Source organism: Bombina bombina, chromosome 6, assembly GCF_027579735.1.
Source record: "Bombina bombina isolate aBomBom1 chromosome 6, aBomBom1.pri, whole genome shotgun sequence".
NCBI classification, from domain to species: domain Eukaryota; kingdom Metazoa; phylum Chordata; class Amphibia; order Anura; family Bombinatoridae; genus Bombina; species Bombina bombina.
Window position 1 is genome coordinate 96,756,884 of NC_069504.1, and position 13,022 is coordinate 96,769,905.

Genomic DNA, 13,022 nt, shown 5'->3' on the forward strand with positions numbered 1-13,022 from the left:
TCCTGGTGTAGACTGTCCTTTTAACACACTTTAAATTTATTGCATGATGTTTCATGATGTAATCCAAGTGGAAAAGCTTAGTTCTAATATAGTGTAATTTTTGTTACCATCTTATATAAGTTTGTTACTTGATGGATGGGCAGATTATATAGATAAAATCCACACAAACTGATAGAGCTACTTACAAACTGGCATATTGCTGACATACTGGCAAACACATAAGACAGAGTTTAAAATCTGAAAAATTGCAAGATTTTATTAGGATTTGTTAGCAACACAGTTTTACAGGATAAAATCAAGGAATCCATCAGTGTGCTCTATTATTTTACAGAGTGAAGTGGAAAACAAAAATCATACTTGTTACCTTAACATATCATCATTATGAATATGCCGCAGGTCATCTACCAAGTACTTTATTGAAAAAAATATATATATCATTGAAGGCACAAAGAATTTAGACAGTGGTAACCTCAGTAATTATTAATCACTATGAATTCATTCCTTACAGTGAAATACAAAAACTATAATGAAGAAGGTACAAGTACAATTAACTTATACATGTTGTAGACAACACAAGAGATACTCATGACAGTTTAATATTGTAAAAAAACAAACAAACCGTGGTTTAGTCTTAACAGGCAACTCAGAGTAAAAAAAGATTTTATATATATATATATATATATATATATATATATATATATATATATATATATATGTATTCTCAAACAGATTTTATAGTGTACATCAGAAGAATATTAGCATCAATTTATTAAACTGCTGCATTTTTTTTTTATTTTTACAATACCCATTCAAAAGATATTCTACCAGTAGTCATCAGGAAACCCTTTTGTTTTAACAGGATCTGCAGCATACCAGGTAGAAACGGTTTATGATTTAAGGAATGATAAGGTCGTAAGACAAAAGTGACCGTGAGGAAATTACACATACAGCACCACAAAGCCACAAAATAAAACTGAAATATCAAGGAAACGTTTAATCTGGCTGCACAATTTGAATACAATGGCTGAGGGTGTATGAAAATGTTGCACATATGGGGTATTTAAGTAAAGAACATGAAACCCCAAAAATTTGTCTTTATTAAAATAGAGCCTGCAATTTTACACATTTCTTATTTACTTCTATTATTAAATTTTCTTCGTTCTCTTGGTATCTGTTGTTGAAAAGCACTGACGAATGTGCTCCTGACACCTACTACCTAGGCATCTCTTAAACATAGAATATAAGTAAACTGAATTTTTTTTATTCTATGCTCCCTCTGAGTTACAAAACAAATTTATTGTGTTTCATATCCCTTTAATGCAAGACAGAATATCTATACAAAAAGTACTGCCACTGTAAGCCTTCCAACTACAGGATTGTTCCAACACAAATATGGTAATCAATTCCAAAACGTTGGTTGGCAATTTATAGCCCACAAAAAAGGGAATTAATCAATTTACAAATAAAAGTTTAGTAGACTTTTTTATGTATAAAAAAATGCAATTTTGGCACCACCAGTATGGTAATGCACAAGAAAATTATTACATAATAAAAATACACAGTGAAGGCTTTAAACGGAGTGATTTTTCTGTGTTGCAATCGCCAGGTTTTGTGCAACAATCGGCTTCATTATCTGTTATTTTACAGATTTGCGGGAAAACCAAGCAGGACAGAATAAGGCAGCATGCATGCGTAGAAATAGGGAAAAAAATAAAAATTTACATTATTTCTTTAAATAACCTAAACAGGCAAAAATAATTGTCCTCTAACAGCATTTCATAAAACCGAGGACAATTCAAAATGATTAAAATATTCTGTTCAATGTCTGTACAAATAACATTCCTACAATTACAATATACATACAATCAAGATTCCTTCTCCGTTTGTTGTGGCCTAGTAGCAGTTACTTTTGGAAATTTACAAGACATGAACATAAATAAAGCTAATAAAACTGGCAAGTACAGCACTGGTCCGCCGTTCATCATCAAGAGCCTTAAGTCACTCCAAAAGCTGTCAAGTTGTAACAGGGTGAAGTCAAATGCATTCTAAAAGGGGAAAGACAATAAGAAATTAGAATTAACAGATTGACTAATCGTTAAGAAGGGATATGAACCCCAACATTTTTCTTTCATGATTCAGACAGAACATATAGATTTAAACAACTTTCTAATATCAAATTGTCTTCATTCTCTTGGTATTGTTTGTTAAAAAGCATGGGCGTAAGCTCAGGAGCGTGCACGTGTCTAGGGCACTATATAGCAGCAGTTTTTAAAGAATGTAATACATTTGCAAGAGCACTAAATGGCAGCACTACTTCCTGCCATGAAGTGCTCCAGACACTTAACTAGGTAGCTCTTTAACACAGACTATCAAGGAGAACAAAGTAAATTGTAAAGAGTTTTACAATTCTATGCTCTGTTAATCACAAAAGAAAAATTGTTGGGTTTCATATCCCTTTAAAGCAAGCATTTGTTTGTATAACACTAGCTTGCTATGTGTATAATCCACACAACAAAGTTAAACGTACGGTAAAATCCCACTGAGAAGCTGTAAGGATTACAAACCCAGAGCAGGACACAGGCAGTCAGTTGCATGCAGCTGCCAGTCACTTGCTATTTTCAGCCTAGGAGTTACAATGTTACAGCTCCAGGGCGGGAATTTACCTGTGTGTGTAAGCACCCTTCGCGGGTTAAAAAAAAAAAAAGTAAGCTAAGGTCAGCAATATAAAAATATTACAAATAAAGCATGTAGTTTATTTTTTTAGAAGTTCCCTTAAAGGAACAGTAAACGCCTTTAGAATCTATACTATAATTCTGTTTGTAATGTCCGTCACCGTTGGCAGTTGCACACGCATCCTCAAAGGAAAGTTGGATGCGCTCGCAGTCACCTCTGGGCGAGGACAGTTTCAGGAGTTCCAATTCTCAGCTGTAACATAACAGCCGAGAGCTGGAGCTCCTGAAGCTTCAGCGATCTGTCGCATATGGAGCCGGAGTGTGATCGGTGCTCTGATTCCATATGAAGCCAGATGCCTGATCGTTACAGATGGTGACACTGTGCAACGATCTTCTGCAGGTGCTGGCGAGAGGTGGGTGGGCGGCTCAGCAGGGAAGAGGAGGTCTGAGGCAGTGGGGAGAGAGCTAAAGAGAGGGGGGAGAGAGAGCAAAAGAGAGGAGGGGGGAGAGAGAGAGCAAAGGAGAGGGGGGAGAGAGAGCAAAGGAGAGGGGGGAGAGAGAGCAAGAGATGGGGGGGGGGGGGAGAGAGCAAAAGAGAGGGGGGAGAGAGAGCAAAAGAGAGGGGGGAGAGAGAGCAAAAGAGAGGGGGGAGAGAGAGCAAAAGAGGGGGGGGGAGAGAGAGCAAAAGAGAGGGGGGAGAGAGAGAGCAAAAGAGAGGGGGGAGAGAGAGAGAGCAAAAGAGAGGGGGGAGAGAGAGAGAGCAAAAGAGAGGGGGGAGAGAGAGAGCAAAAGAGAGGGGGGAGAGAGAGAGCAAAAGAGAGGGGGGAGAGAGAGAGCAAAAGAGAGGGGGGGAGAGAGAGAGCAAAAGAGAGGGGGGGAGAGAGAGAGCAAAAGAGAGGGGGGGAGAGAGAGAGCAAAAGAGAGGGGGGGGAGAGAGAGAGCAAAAGAGAGGGGGGGAGAGAGAGAGCAAAAGAGAGGGGGAGAGAGAGAGAGCAAAAGAGAGGGGGAGAGAGAGAGCAAAAGAGAGGGGGGAGAGAGAGAGCAAAAGAGAGGGGGGAGAGAGAGAGCAAAAGAGAGGGGGGAGAGAGAGAGCAAAAGAGAGGGGGGAGAGAGAGAGCAAAAGAGAGGGGGGAGAGAGAGAGCAAAAGAGAGGGGGGAGAGAGAGAGCAAAAGAGAGGGGGGAGAGAGCAAAAGAGAGGGGGGAGAGAGCAAAAGAGAGGGGGGAGAGAGAGAGCAAAAGAGAGGGGGGAGAGAGAGAGCAAAAGAGAGGGGGGAGAGAGAGCAAAAGAGAGGGGGGAGAGAGAGCAAAAGAGAGGGGGGAGAGAGAGCAAAAGAGAGGGGGGAGAGAGAGCAAAAGAGAGGGGGGAGAGAGAGCAAAAGAGAGGGGGGAGAGAGAGCAAAAGAGAGGGGGGAGAGAGAGCAAAAGAGAGGGGGGAGAGAGAGCAAAAGAGAGGGGGGAGAGAGAGCAAAAGAGAGGGGGGAGAGAGAGCAAAAGAGAGGGGGGAGAGAGAGCAAAAGAGAGGGGGGAGAGAGAGCAAAAGAGAGGGGGGAGAGAGAGCAAAAGAGAGGGGGGAGAGAGAGCAAAAGAGAGGGGGGAGAGAGAGCAAAAGAGAGGGGGGAGAGAGAGCAAAAGAGAGGGGGGAGAGAGAGCAAAAGAGAGGGGGGAGAGAGAGCAAAAGAGAGGGGGGAGAGAGAGCAAAAGAGAGGGGGGAGAGAGAGCAAAAGAGAGGGGGGAGAGAGAGCAAAAGAGAGGGGGGAGAGAGAGCAAAAGAGAGGGGGGAGAGAGAGCAAAAGAGAGGGGGGAGAGAGAGCAAAAGAGAGGGGGGAGAGAGCAAAAGAGAGGGGGGAGAGAGAGCAAAAGAGAGGGGGGAGAGAGAGCAAAAGAAAGGGGGGAGAGAGAGCAAAAGAGAGGGGGGAGAGAGAGCAAAAGAGAGGGGGGAGAGAGAGCAAAAGAGAGGGGGGAGAGAGAGCAAAAGAGAGGGGGGAGAGAGAGCAAAAGAGAGGGGGAGAGAGAGCAAAAGAGAGGGGGGAGAGAGAGAGCAAAGGAGAGGGGGAGAGAGAGCAAAAGAGAGGGGGGAGAGAGAGCGCAAAAGGGGTGGTTTAAGAATCCACCTGGATGGATTCTTTCACCACCCTGCATTTTTCGGAATCCACCTGGATGCAGCATAAACTGCATCCATGTGGATTCGAAAAATGGCAGGGTGGTGAAAGAATCCACCTGGATGGCAGGGTGGTGAAAGAATCCACCTGGATGCAGCGTAAGATGCATCCAGGTGGATTCTGAAAATAGCAGGGTGGTTTCGTCACCACAATAGACTGCCCTTCCGAAAATGGCAGGGTGGTTCGGTGGTTCCGTCACCACAATAGAGTGCCCTCTGGGCAGACTTTCCCACTAGTTTAATATTAAAAGTTATGTATAGTAAAATATCTTTGCAATATAATTTCATTTATTATTTTGCCCGCTTTTCATGTAATTTAGCTCTGAAAGTGGATTTTATTTTCTCTATCAGAGCTAGAAATGCACCCTGCTGACTTATCTAGGCTAATCCTGCTACATTTATTTCCCAAATTGGCTTTATCAGATAACAAAAATAGCATCTAATCTAGCAAAAAAGTTTTGAGACTCTTGAATTGGATAAACCCTCTCAATACACAATAGAAGGCAACTGCTAATCTATTCTAATCTATCCATTAATTGAGGGGTGCTCACATAGCATAAATATAAGAAAAGAGCAAAAAAAGCACTTACAGAGCACTCAGATAAGGTCAATGACCCAAACTAAAACTTTACTGATAAATATAAACATAACAATAATATGGATTATTAATTCCCGGCGCATTCAATAAATAAGAATTCAAATAATGAGGCGTTATACACAAAATAGTTAACATCTTGAGGACAATGTCATCATAATTATATAGGGATCTTGTTATCAGTGGTGCTTATACAATAGGACAACCATTGCCACTTGCTCCATATCTGCAGCTCTGTAGGATAGTAAGTGACATTATTTGAATTCTTATTGATTATGGAGTGCTCCAGGGATTAATAATCCATACTGGATATTTACTTGATTTTATGAGTCATAGACTCTGTATTTTTATGTTTATATTTATCAGTAAAGGATACATTTTAGTTTGGGTTATTGTCTTATCTAAGTGATAGAGACTGAATAAGGTAGTGCTGTGCAAATGCTTTTTTGCTCTTTTCCTATATTTATACGTCTTAGTAGCATAATGACAGTGACTAGCCTTGCTGTCTGCAGATTAAAGCCCAGATTGACTCCAAACAAGTACAGCAAACATATAAAAACAAAGACTTATTTGATATGTTATTCTACTGCAGGACAAATGAAATTAAAAGGTGTTTATGGTTACTTTAAAAAGGGACATTGTGCACTAGATTTTTCTTTGCATAAATGTTTTGTAGATTCATTTATATAGACCATCTGGGAGTGTTTTTGTAAAAATGTATAGTTTTGCTTATTTTTAAATAACGTGCTGATTTTAAGACTCCAAACCAAGCCCCAAAGTTTTAGACGTATACTGATATCTACAGATTCAAGCTTGCTCCTCTAATTGGTCTTTTCATAGAGGAGAGGAAAAAGGGGGGAGTATCTGCTCTTCCTGATTTCCCAGACCCTTTAAGTTAGTGTCCCAGCCTAACCTAATCAACAGTGCTAAACTGAGAGCTTCTGAGTAAGTTTGTAAAAGATTTTAATGGATTTTTAGATCATTATCTGTGCATAATCTTCTTTATAGTAGTGTATATTACACAGTTATTTGAGAATTGGTGTATACTTTCCCTTTAAGGGAGTTAAGCATACATTTTGTTTTTGTTAAAAATGCTTACTTTATTACCAGATACATTCATTTCTTTCCCGGCAGGGAGAGCCCACAACTTTATTACTGTTGGGAATATCAACACCTGGCCACCAGGAGGAGGCAAAGACACCCTAGCCAAAAGCTATAAATATCCCTCCCACTTCCCCTATCCCCCCATTTATTCAGCCGAGGGAACAAGGAAAAGCAGGAGAAATATTAGGGTATAGAGGTGCCAAAAGAAAAAAAATATAACAGGGAAGCCGCCTAAAAAAATATTACGGACGGGGTTGTGGACTCTCCCTGCCAGGAAAGAAAGGATTTTATATGGTAAGCAAAAATTTAGTTTCTTTCCTAAGGCAGGGAGAGTCCACAACTTGATTTATTACTGTTGGGAACCAATACCCAAGCTCCAGAGGACACTGAATGAATAAAAAGAGAGGGCAAAAAGGGAAATGGCGGACCCTAATCTGAGGGCACCACAGCCTGTAACACCTTTCTCGCAAAAACATCAAATTTATAGAATTTTGAAAAAGTATGTAGTGAAATGAGCCGTTATCCTCTCAGGAGGCTGTTGTCCAGCCGTCTCATAAGCCAAACGGATGATACTTCTCAGCCAGAAAGATAATGAAGTCGCAATGGCCTTCTGACCCCTACGCTTACCAGAGTATAAACACAAACAAGGAAGAGGATTGTCTGAAATCCTTAGTAGCCTGAAGATAGAATTTTAAGGCACGTACAACGTCCAGATTGTGGAGCAAACATTCCTTCGAGGAAGGAGGATTAGGGCAAAGGTAAGGAACAACAATTTACTGATTGATGTTGTGATTCGAGACTATCTTAGGTAGGAAATCTAACTTAGTACGTAAAACCGCCTTATCAGCATGGAAAATAAGGTAAGGCGGATCACACTGTAAAGCAGAAATCTCAGACTCTGCGAGCTGAGGTGATAGCCAACAAAAACAAAACCTTCCAGGATAGAATCTTAAGATCAACAGAATGCATAGGCTCAAACGGAGCCTGCTGCAAAACAAGAAGAACAAGGTTGAGGTTCCAAGGAGGAGCAACAGGTTTAAACACAGACCTGATTCTAGCCAAAGACTGAACAAAGGACTGCATGTTAGGAAGATCCGCTAATCTCTTGTGCAGTAAGACCGACAGGGCCGAGATCTGACCCTTCAGAGAACTGGCGGATGGACCCTTGTCCAAATCGTCTTGGAGAAAGGATAAAATCCGGGTAACCTTCATCTTGTGCCATGAAAGACTGCGTTTCTCATACCAATGAAGGGAAGTATGCCATACCTTGTGGTAAATACGGCAAGTGAACGGCTTGCAAACCTGGATTAAAGTGTCTATCACACTATACGAAAAATCTCTCTTGGATAAGACTAAAACGTTCAATTTCCACGCAGTCAGTCTCAGAGAATCGAGATTTTGATGTAGGAAAGGACCCTGAGTCAGAAGGTCCGCACGACAAGGTAACCTCCACGGAGGGGAGGAGGACATTCTTATTAGATCCGCAAAGCAAGTCCTTCAAGGCCACGAAGGAGCTGTTAGTATCACTGGAGCCTTCTCCTGCTTGATGCGAGCCACTACTCGAGGAAGAAGAGCGAATGGAGGAAAAAGATATATGAGATTGAACCTCCATGGAACTGCTGATGCGTCTATCAATTCCGATTGAGGATACCTCGATCGCAACCTATATCTGGGTAGCTGGGTATTGAGACTAGAAGCCATGAGGTCTATCTCCAGAACTCCCCATCTGAGAGTTATCTGAGAACACCTCAGGGTGGAGAGCCCACTCCCCCGGGTGAAAGGATGGTCTGCTGAGGAAGTCTCTATCATTGTTAGGGAACTTCTTGTTCCTCCCTGGTGGTTGATGTAAGCCACCGAGGTTATATTGTCTGATTGGAATCTTATATACCGGGCAGAACAGAGCAATGGCCATGCCCTTAAAGCATTGTAAATCGCTGAAGCTCCAAGATATTTATCGGAAGAGCCGATTCTTCTCGGGACCACATCCCCTGAGCCCTCTTGGGACCCCAGACTGCTCCTCAGCCTGAGAAGCTGGCATCTGTAGACGCAATCTCCCAGGATAGTCTCAAGAAACACGTGCCTACGGCCAGGTGATCTTGACAGAGCTACCAAGAGGGAGAATCTCTCGTTAAATTGTCCAGAACAATTTGTTGAAACAAGTTTGTGTGTTCTCCATTCCACTGCCTCAATATACATAGTTGTAGAGGTCTGAGATAGAATGAGAAAAATGAATAATGTCCATGAAGAACACCATGAGACCGATTACCTCAATGCACTGAGCCCCTGAAGGATTTAGAGTGTTCTGAAGGGATAGACATGCTGCCACCAGAGAAAAACAACCCTGATACTGGGAAAAAGGGAACATTTTTCTAGATTTATCTTCCATCCAGGATGGACCTGAAAGTCTCCATCTTGAAGAATGGGCCCCTGAGAAAATTGTTAATACATTTTAAGTCTAAAATAGGGTGATAAGTTCCCTCCTTTTTGGGAACTACAGAGAGGTTTGAGCAAAACCCCTGACCCCTTTCTGATGAGGGCACCTGGACGATTACTCCCAAGGAGAAGAGGTCTCGAACGCAGTCTAAAAAGGATGCTCTTTTCTCTGGTCTTGTAGATAATCTTGAGAAGAAATCTGCCTCTGGGGGAACGAGATTTGAATCCTTTCTTGTAACCCTGGGAGACAACGTCTTATACCCAGGGAGCCTGAACATCTTGGACTCAAGCCTCTAAGAAAAAAAAAAAAGACAGGCCTGTTTAGATTTGTTCCAGGACTGGTTGGGCTTCCAAGTACACTTGGACTGTTCAGGTTTGGAGGAGGACTGAGTCCGCTGAGGTTTGTCTTAGCGAAAGGAATGAAAGTTAGGATTGGTGACCCTTAGTACTCACCTTCTTATCCTGGGGAAGGAAAGCTCTTTTCCGTCCTGTAACAGTGGAGATGATGGAGTCCAATCCTTGCCCGAACAAAATATTCCCCTTGAATGGTAAGGAAAGAAGTCTGGTCTTAGAAACCATATCTGCAGACCAAGACTTCAACCAAAGAGCTCTACACAACTAAATTGCAAAACCTTAAGTCTTAGCATTCAGACGTACAATTTGCATATTAGCATCACAAATAAATGAGTTGGCTATCTTGAGAGCCTTAATCCTGTCCTGTATATCCTCCATGGGGGATTCCATTTCAATTAGTCCTGATAACGAATCACACCAGTAGGTAGCAGCACCTGTGACTGCTGCCACAGCGGCCGCTGGCTGAAATAAGAGACCCAAATGTTGAAACATCTTCCTTCCAACTTACTGTTCATTGGATTTCTAAAATAGGAGCTATCCTCTAGAAGGATAGTAGTACGCTTGGCAAGATTAGAAATGGCCCCATCTACTTTAGTGATAGAGTTCCATAACTCTAAATGTGAATCAGGGACCGGAAACAGCTTCTTAAAAAAGGTAGAAGGGGAATATTTTTTTCCATTTGTACTGGTACCGGGAAGGTTTCAGGAACCTTCTTCTCCTCATAGACCCTATCTAATTTAGGGATAATAGGTTCATCAGGAAGCTTAGCGTCCAGAACCTCAAGGGTAGACAATACCTCCATAAAAAGGTGCTACAATTTGGTTCCTCAGGAGTAGGAGATTTAATTTCAGACACCTCTGGCTCCGAAAGCTCACCTTCAGATGCAACCAAGGTTAGCTCATCCTCAGAAAGGTGAGACAAACTAGCTAACTCAGACTGGAGAGAGGATTTAACCCCCAAGTCATTGGAACTATGCTTAACCTTACTCTTCCATTTTCCAGAGATAGGCAAAGTGTTTAATGCAGCTGATACCGGAGACTAAAAGATGTGAAAGTCTGCTGGCAAAAAAGTACCTCCAGCCGGAGATAAAGGTGCGCCGCGAGGCACTGTCTGTGTCATAGGGTTAAAAGGGGACTGCAACTGCAGAATAGTCATCTCATGGACAACAGAGTACTGAGAGGTAGAAGGCTCAGAGCGCATAAACGTACCAGGGTATAAACTAGATTTAGACCACGACTTGGTCTTTAACAGAGAACATAAGCAAATAGAACTGAATTGTGCAGGTGGGCAAACCATAGCCTCCTCACAATATAAACATGCATATGTTACAGTGATCACTGAAACAGAAGCCTCTGGGGGGTTAATGTCAGAATCCTCCATAGCGGGTATAAGGTCTCAATATTATAGCAATAAAAAATAAATTTAAAAACTTGTGTGGCACCTCTACCCTCAGCCTTGGCTGAGGTACTCACCACCTCCTAGCTAGACAAGCTTGACTGGAATGAAGTCAGGATCTCTCCCAAAGCCTGCAGCGAACTCCTTATGCTGATCGCTACTCAGGAGCAAACTTCCGACCAGCCTCAGGAAGAAACTGCACCCTAGTGCACATCTAGAGACTGCCCCCGGCTACTAGAGAAACTGTGCGAAGCTGAAAATCAGCTGCGTAGAGGTAAAAAAAAGCCCCAGTGGAAAATTTCTCCCAAACTGCCTGCATCGTCTTTTCTTTATGAGACCAAAAACAATTATACATGCGCTCCGGTTGGCAAAGAGCTAAGCAGCACATGTAGATTGGCCCCGACTGCTCAATAAAATAACCTTCTTATTATAAAAGGCATTAAATGTCCCCATATCCGGAAGATAATAAAAGTATCACACTGTGAACTAAGTATTTCCATGTCCCCATAACCTTAGGAAATGTGCAGCCCTACTAGGCATAATCCCTCAAAGTAATAAAGGACTTACCCTCCAGTATCAAAGCTGTGGAGCAAACACAGCGCCTCAAGGTCTGGCAGTCTCACCGCACACATCTGACAGGGACCTGAAGAGAAGGAGAAAACAGTGTACAGCTGTAACACTGATTTCCCAGCAGGTGATAGATTCAATTTTAGATAGTGTTCAGAGAACGTTCCCTGCAACATCTAGAGTCAGCTTTCACCACAACTCTCACTGAGAGGATGACATGGTTACTCAAACACCCCAGCCCACACTTGAAGGGAAAGTACCCATTAATGGAGTAAGATTTTCTTCTAACACTTCTCTGCCATCCTCCTATAGTGACGAAAAGCAAAGAATGACTGGGGGGATAGGGGAAGTGGGAGGGATATTTATAGCCTTTGGCTGGGGTGTCTTTGCCTCCTCCTGGTGGCCAGGTGTTGATATTCCCAACAGTAATGACTAAAGTTGTGGACTCACCCTGCCTTTGGAAAGAAAAGAGCAATACCAGAACAAGGTGTCATGATCTCAAGCTGAAGGGTAGTTGGCACAGGAGTATTCAATACTATTGTAAGATAGAAATAGTTCCTTAACCTTTGTATTGTCATTAGAAATAGCTGTTTTTGCCCAATGTATCCCCACCTATACTCATAATTTCAGTACTTAAGATACATAAAAACTAAACATTTTCTAAGTGTAACAGTGGCTGCCAGTAACACAAAGCAGTATATATGTGCAGCTGCCACTCATTTTTAAAGATTTAACTGGAAAGTCTGTTGAAATAGTCAACTGTCCAGTTGAATACAGAAAGGACGTTTGGCAACCTTAGAATATTTTTTTGCAGGAGCATAAAATTACTGCACAGCAAAACACTCTAGTACAGAACACAGCCATTAAAACTGTATATATTCTAGAGCGTACTATAGATCTATAAATATAAAACTTACCATAAAATGCCACATTTTAAAAAAGGCCACAGTCTTTGAGATTGTTTTTTATAATGACGTCAGTCACTGCATCAAACACAAATTGCACATTCTTTGTATCTGTAGCGCACGTAAAGTGGGTGTATATTTCTTTTGTGTCCTTCCTTTTGTTGAGATCTTCAAACTGACATTGAATGTATGCAGCTGCCTCCTCATAAGTGTTTGAACCTAAACAAAAAAAAAACAACTTGCGAATCAGTGTTGTAAATAAATGCTTTCTTACGCCTATGTAATGGAATATTAAGCAGCAATTAAATGCTGCTTATAATGATGTATTCAAAGCAAAGATTAGTGTGAGAATAATATGTAGATATTTTTTCAATTATATTAGTTGTTCAAATATTAAAGGGACAGTCTACTCCAGAATTGTTATTGTTTAAAAATATGGCAAATCTCTTTATTACCCATTCGCTAATGGTTAAATTAATATACTTTTTACCTTGCATCTAAGCCTCTGCACACTGCCCCCTTATTTCAATGCTATTTACAGACTTGCATTTTAGCCAAGCATTGCTGACTCATTTGTAACTTCACGGGAGCGAGCACAGTGTTTTCTATATGACATACATTAAAGAGATATAAGACAGAACTTCTTAAGTAACAATTATTTTTATTTTACTTTTAAGTAAACATAAAAAGAAACGGTTTGCGTTTGGGGGGAAAAAAAGCAAACCGCTTATTAATTTTCTTCCAAAATAAGCACTTAAAAATTCTTAGACTGGCCCCTGCCCACAGCAGACATTGATCATGGTCAATAAAAAACGGACTTGAGCTATTTTGTGGTGTC

At 41.5% G+C, this 13,022-nt stretch overlaps 1 protein-coding gene across 1 annotated transcript in view; it reads right to left on the reverse strand.

Annotated features, from left to right (window-relative positions):
• Window positions 1-229: 229 nt before the first annotated feature.
• The window catches only part of LOC128662655 (guanine nucleotide-binding protein G(i) subunit alpha-1), a 487,459-nt gene continuing 474,666 nt past the window's right edge, over window positions 230-13,022 (reverse strand). Inside the window, exons 8-9 of the mRNA XM_053716522.1 lie at window positions 12,197-12,403; window positions 230-2,045 (exon numbers count right to left, since the gene is read on the reverse strand). Coding sequence (XP_053572497.1) covers window positions 12,213-12,403 — 191 coding nt within the window. The 3' untranslated portion in view covers window positions 230-2,045; window positions 12,197-12,212. The remainder of the gene's footprint in view (window positions 2,046-12,196; window positions 12,404-13,022) is intronic.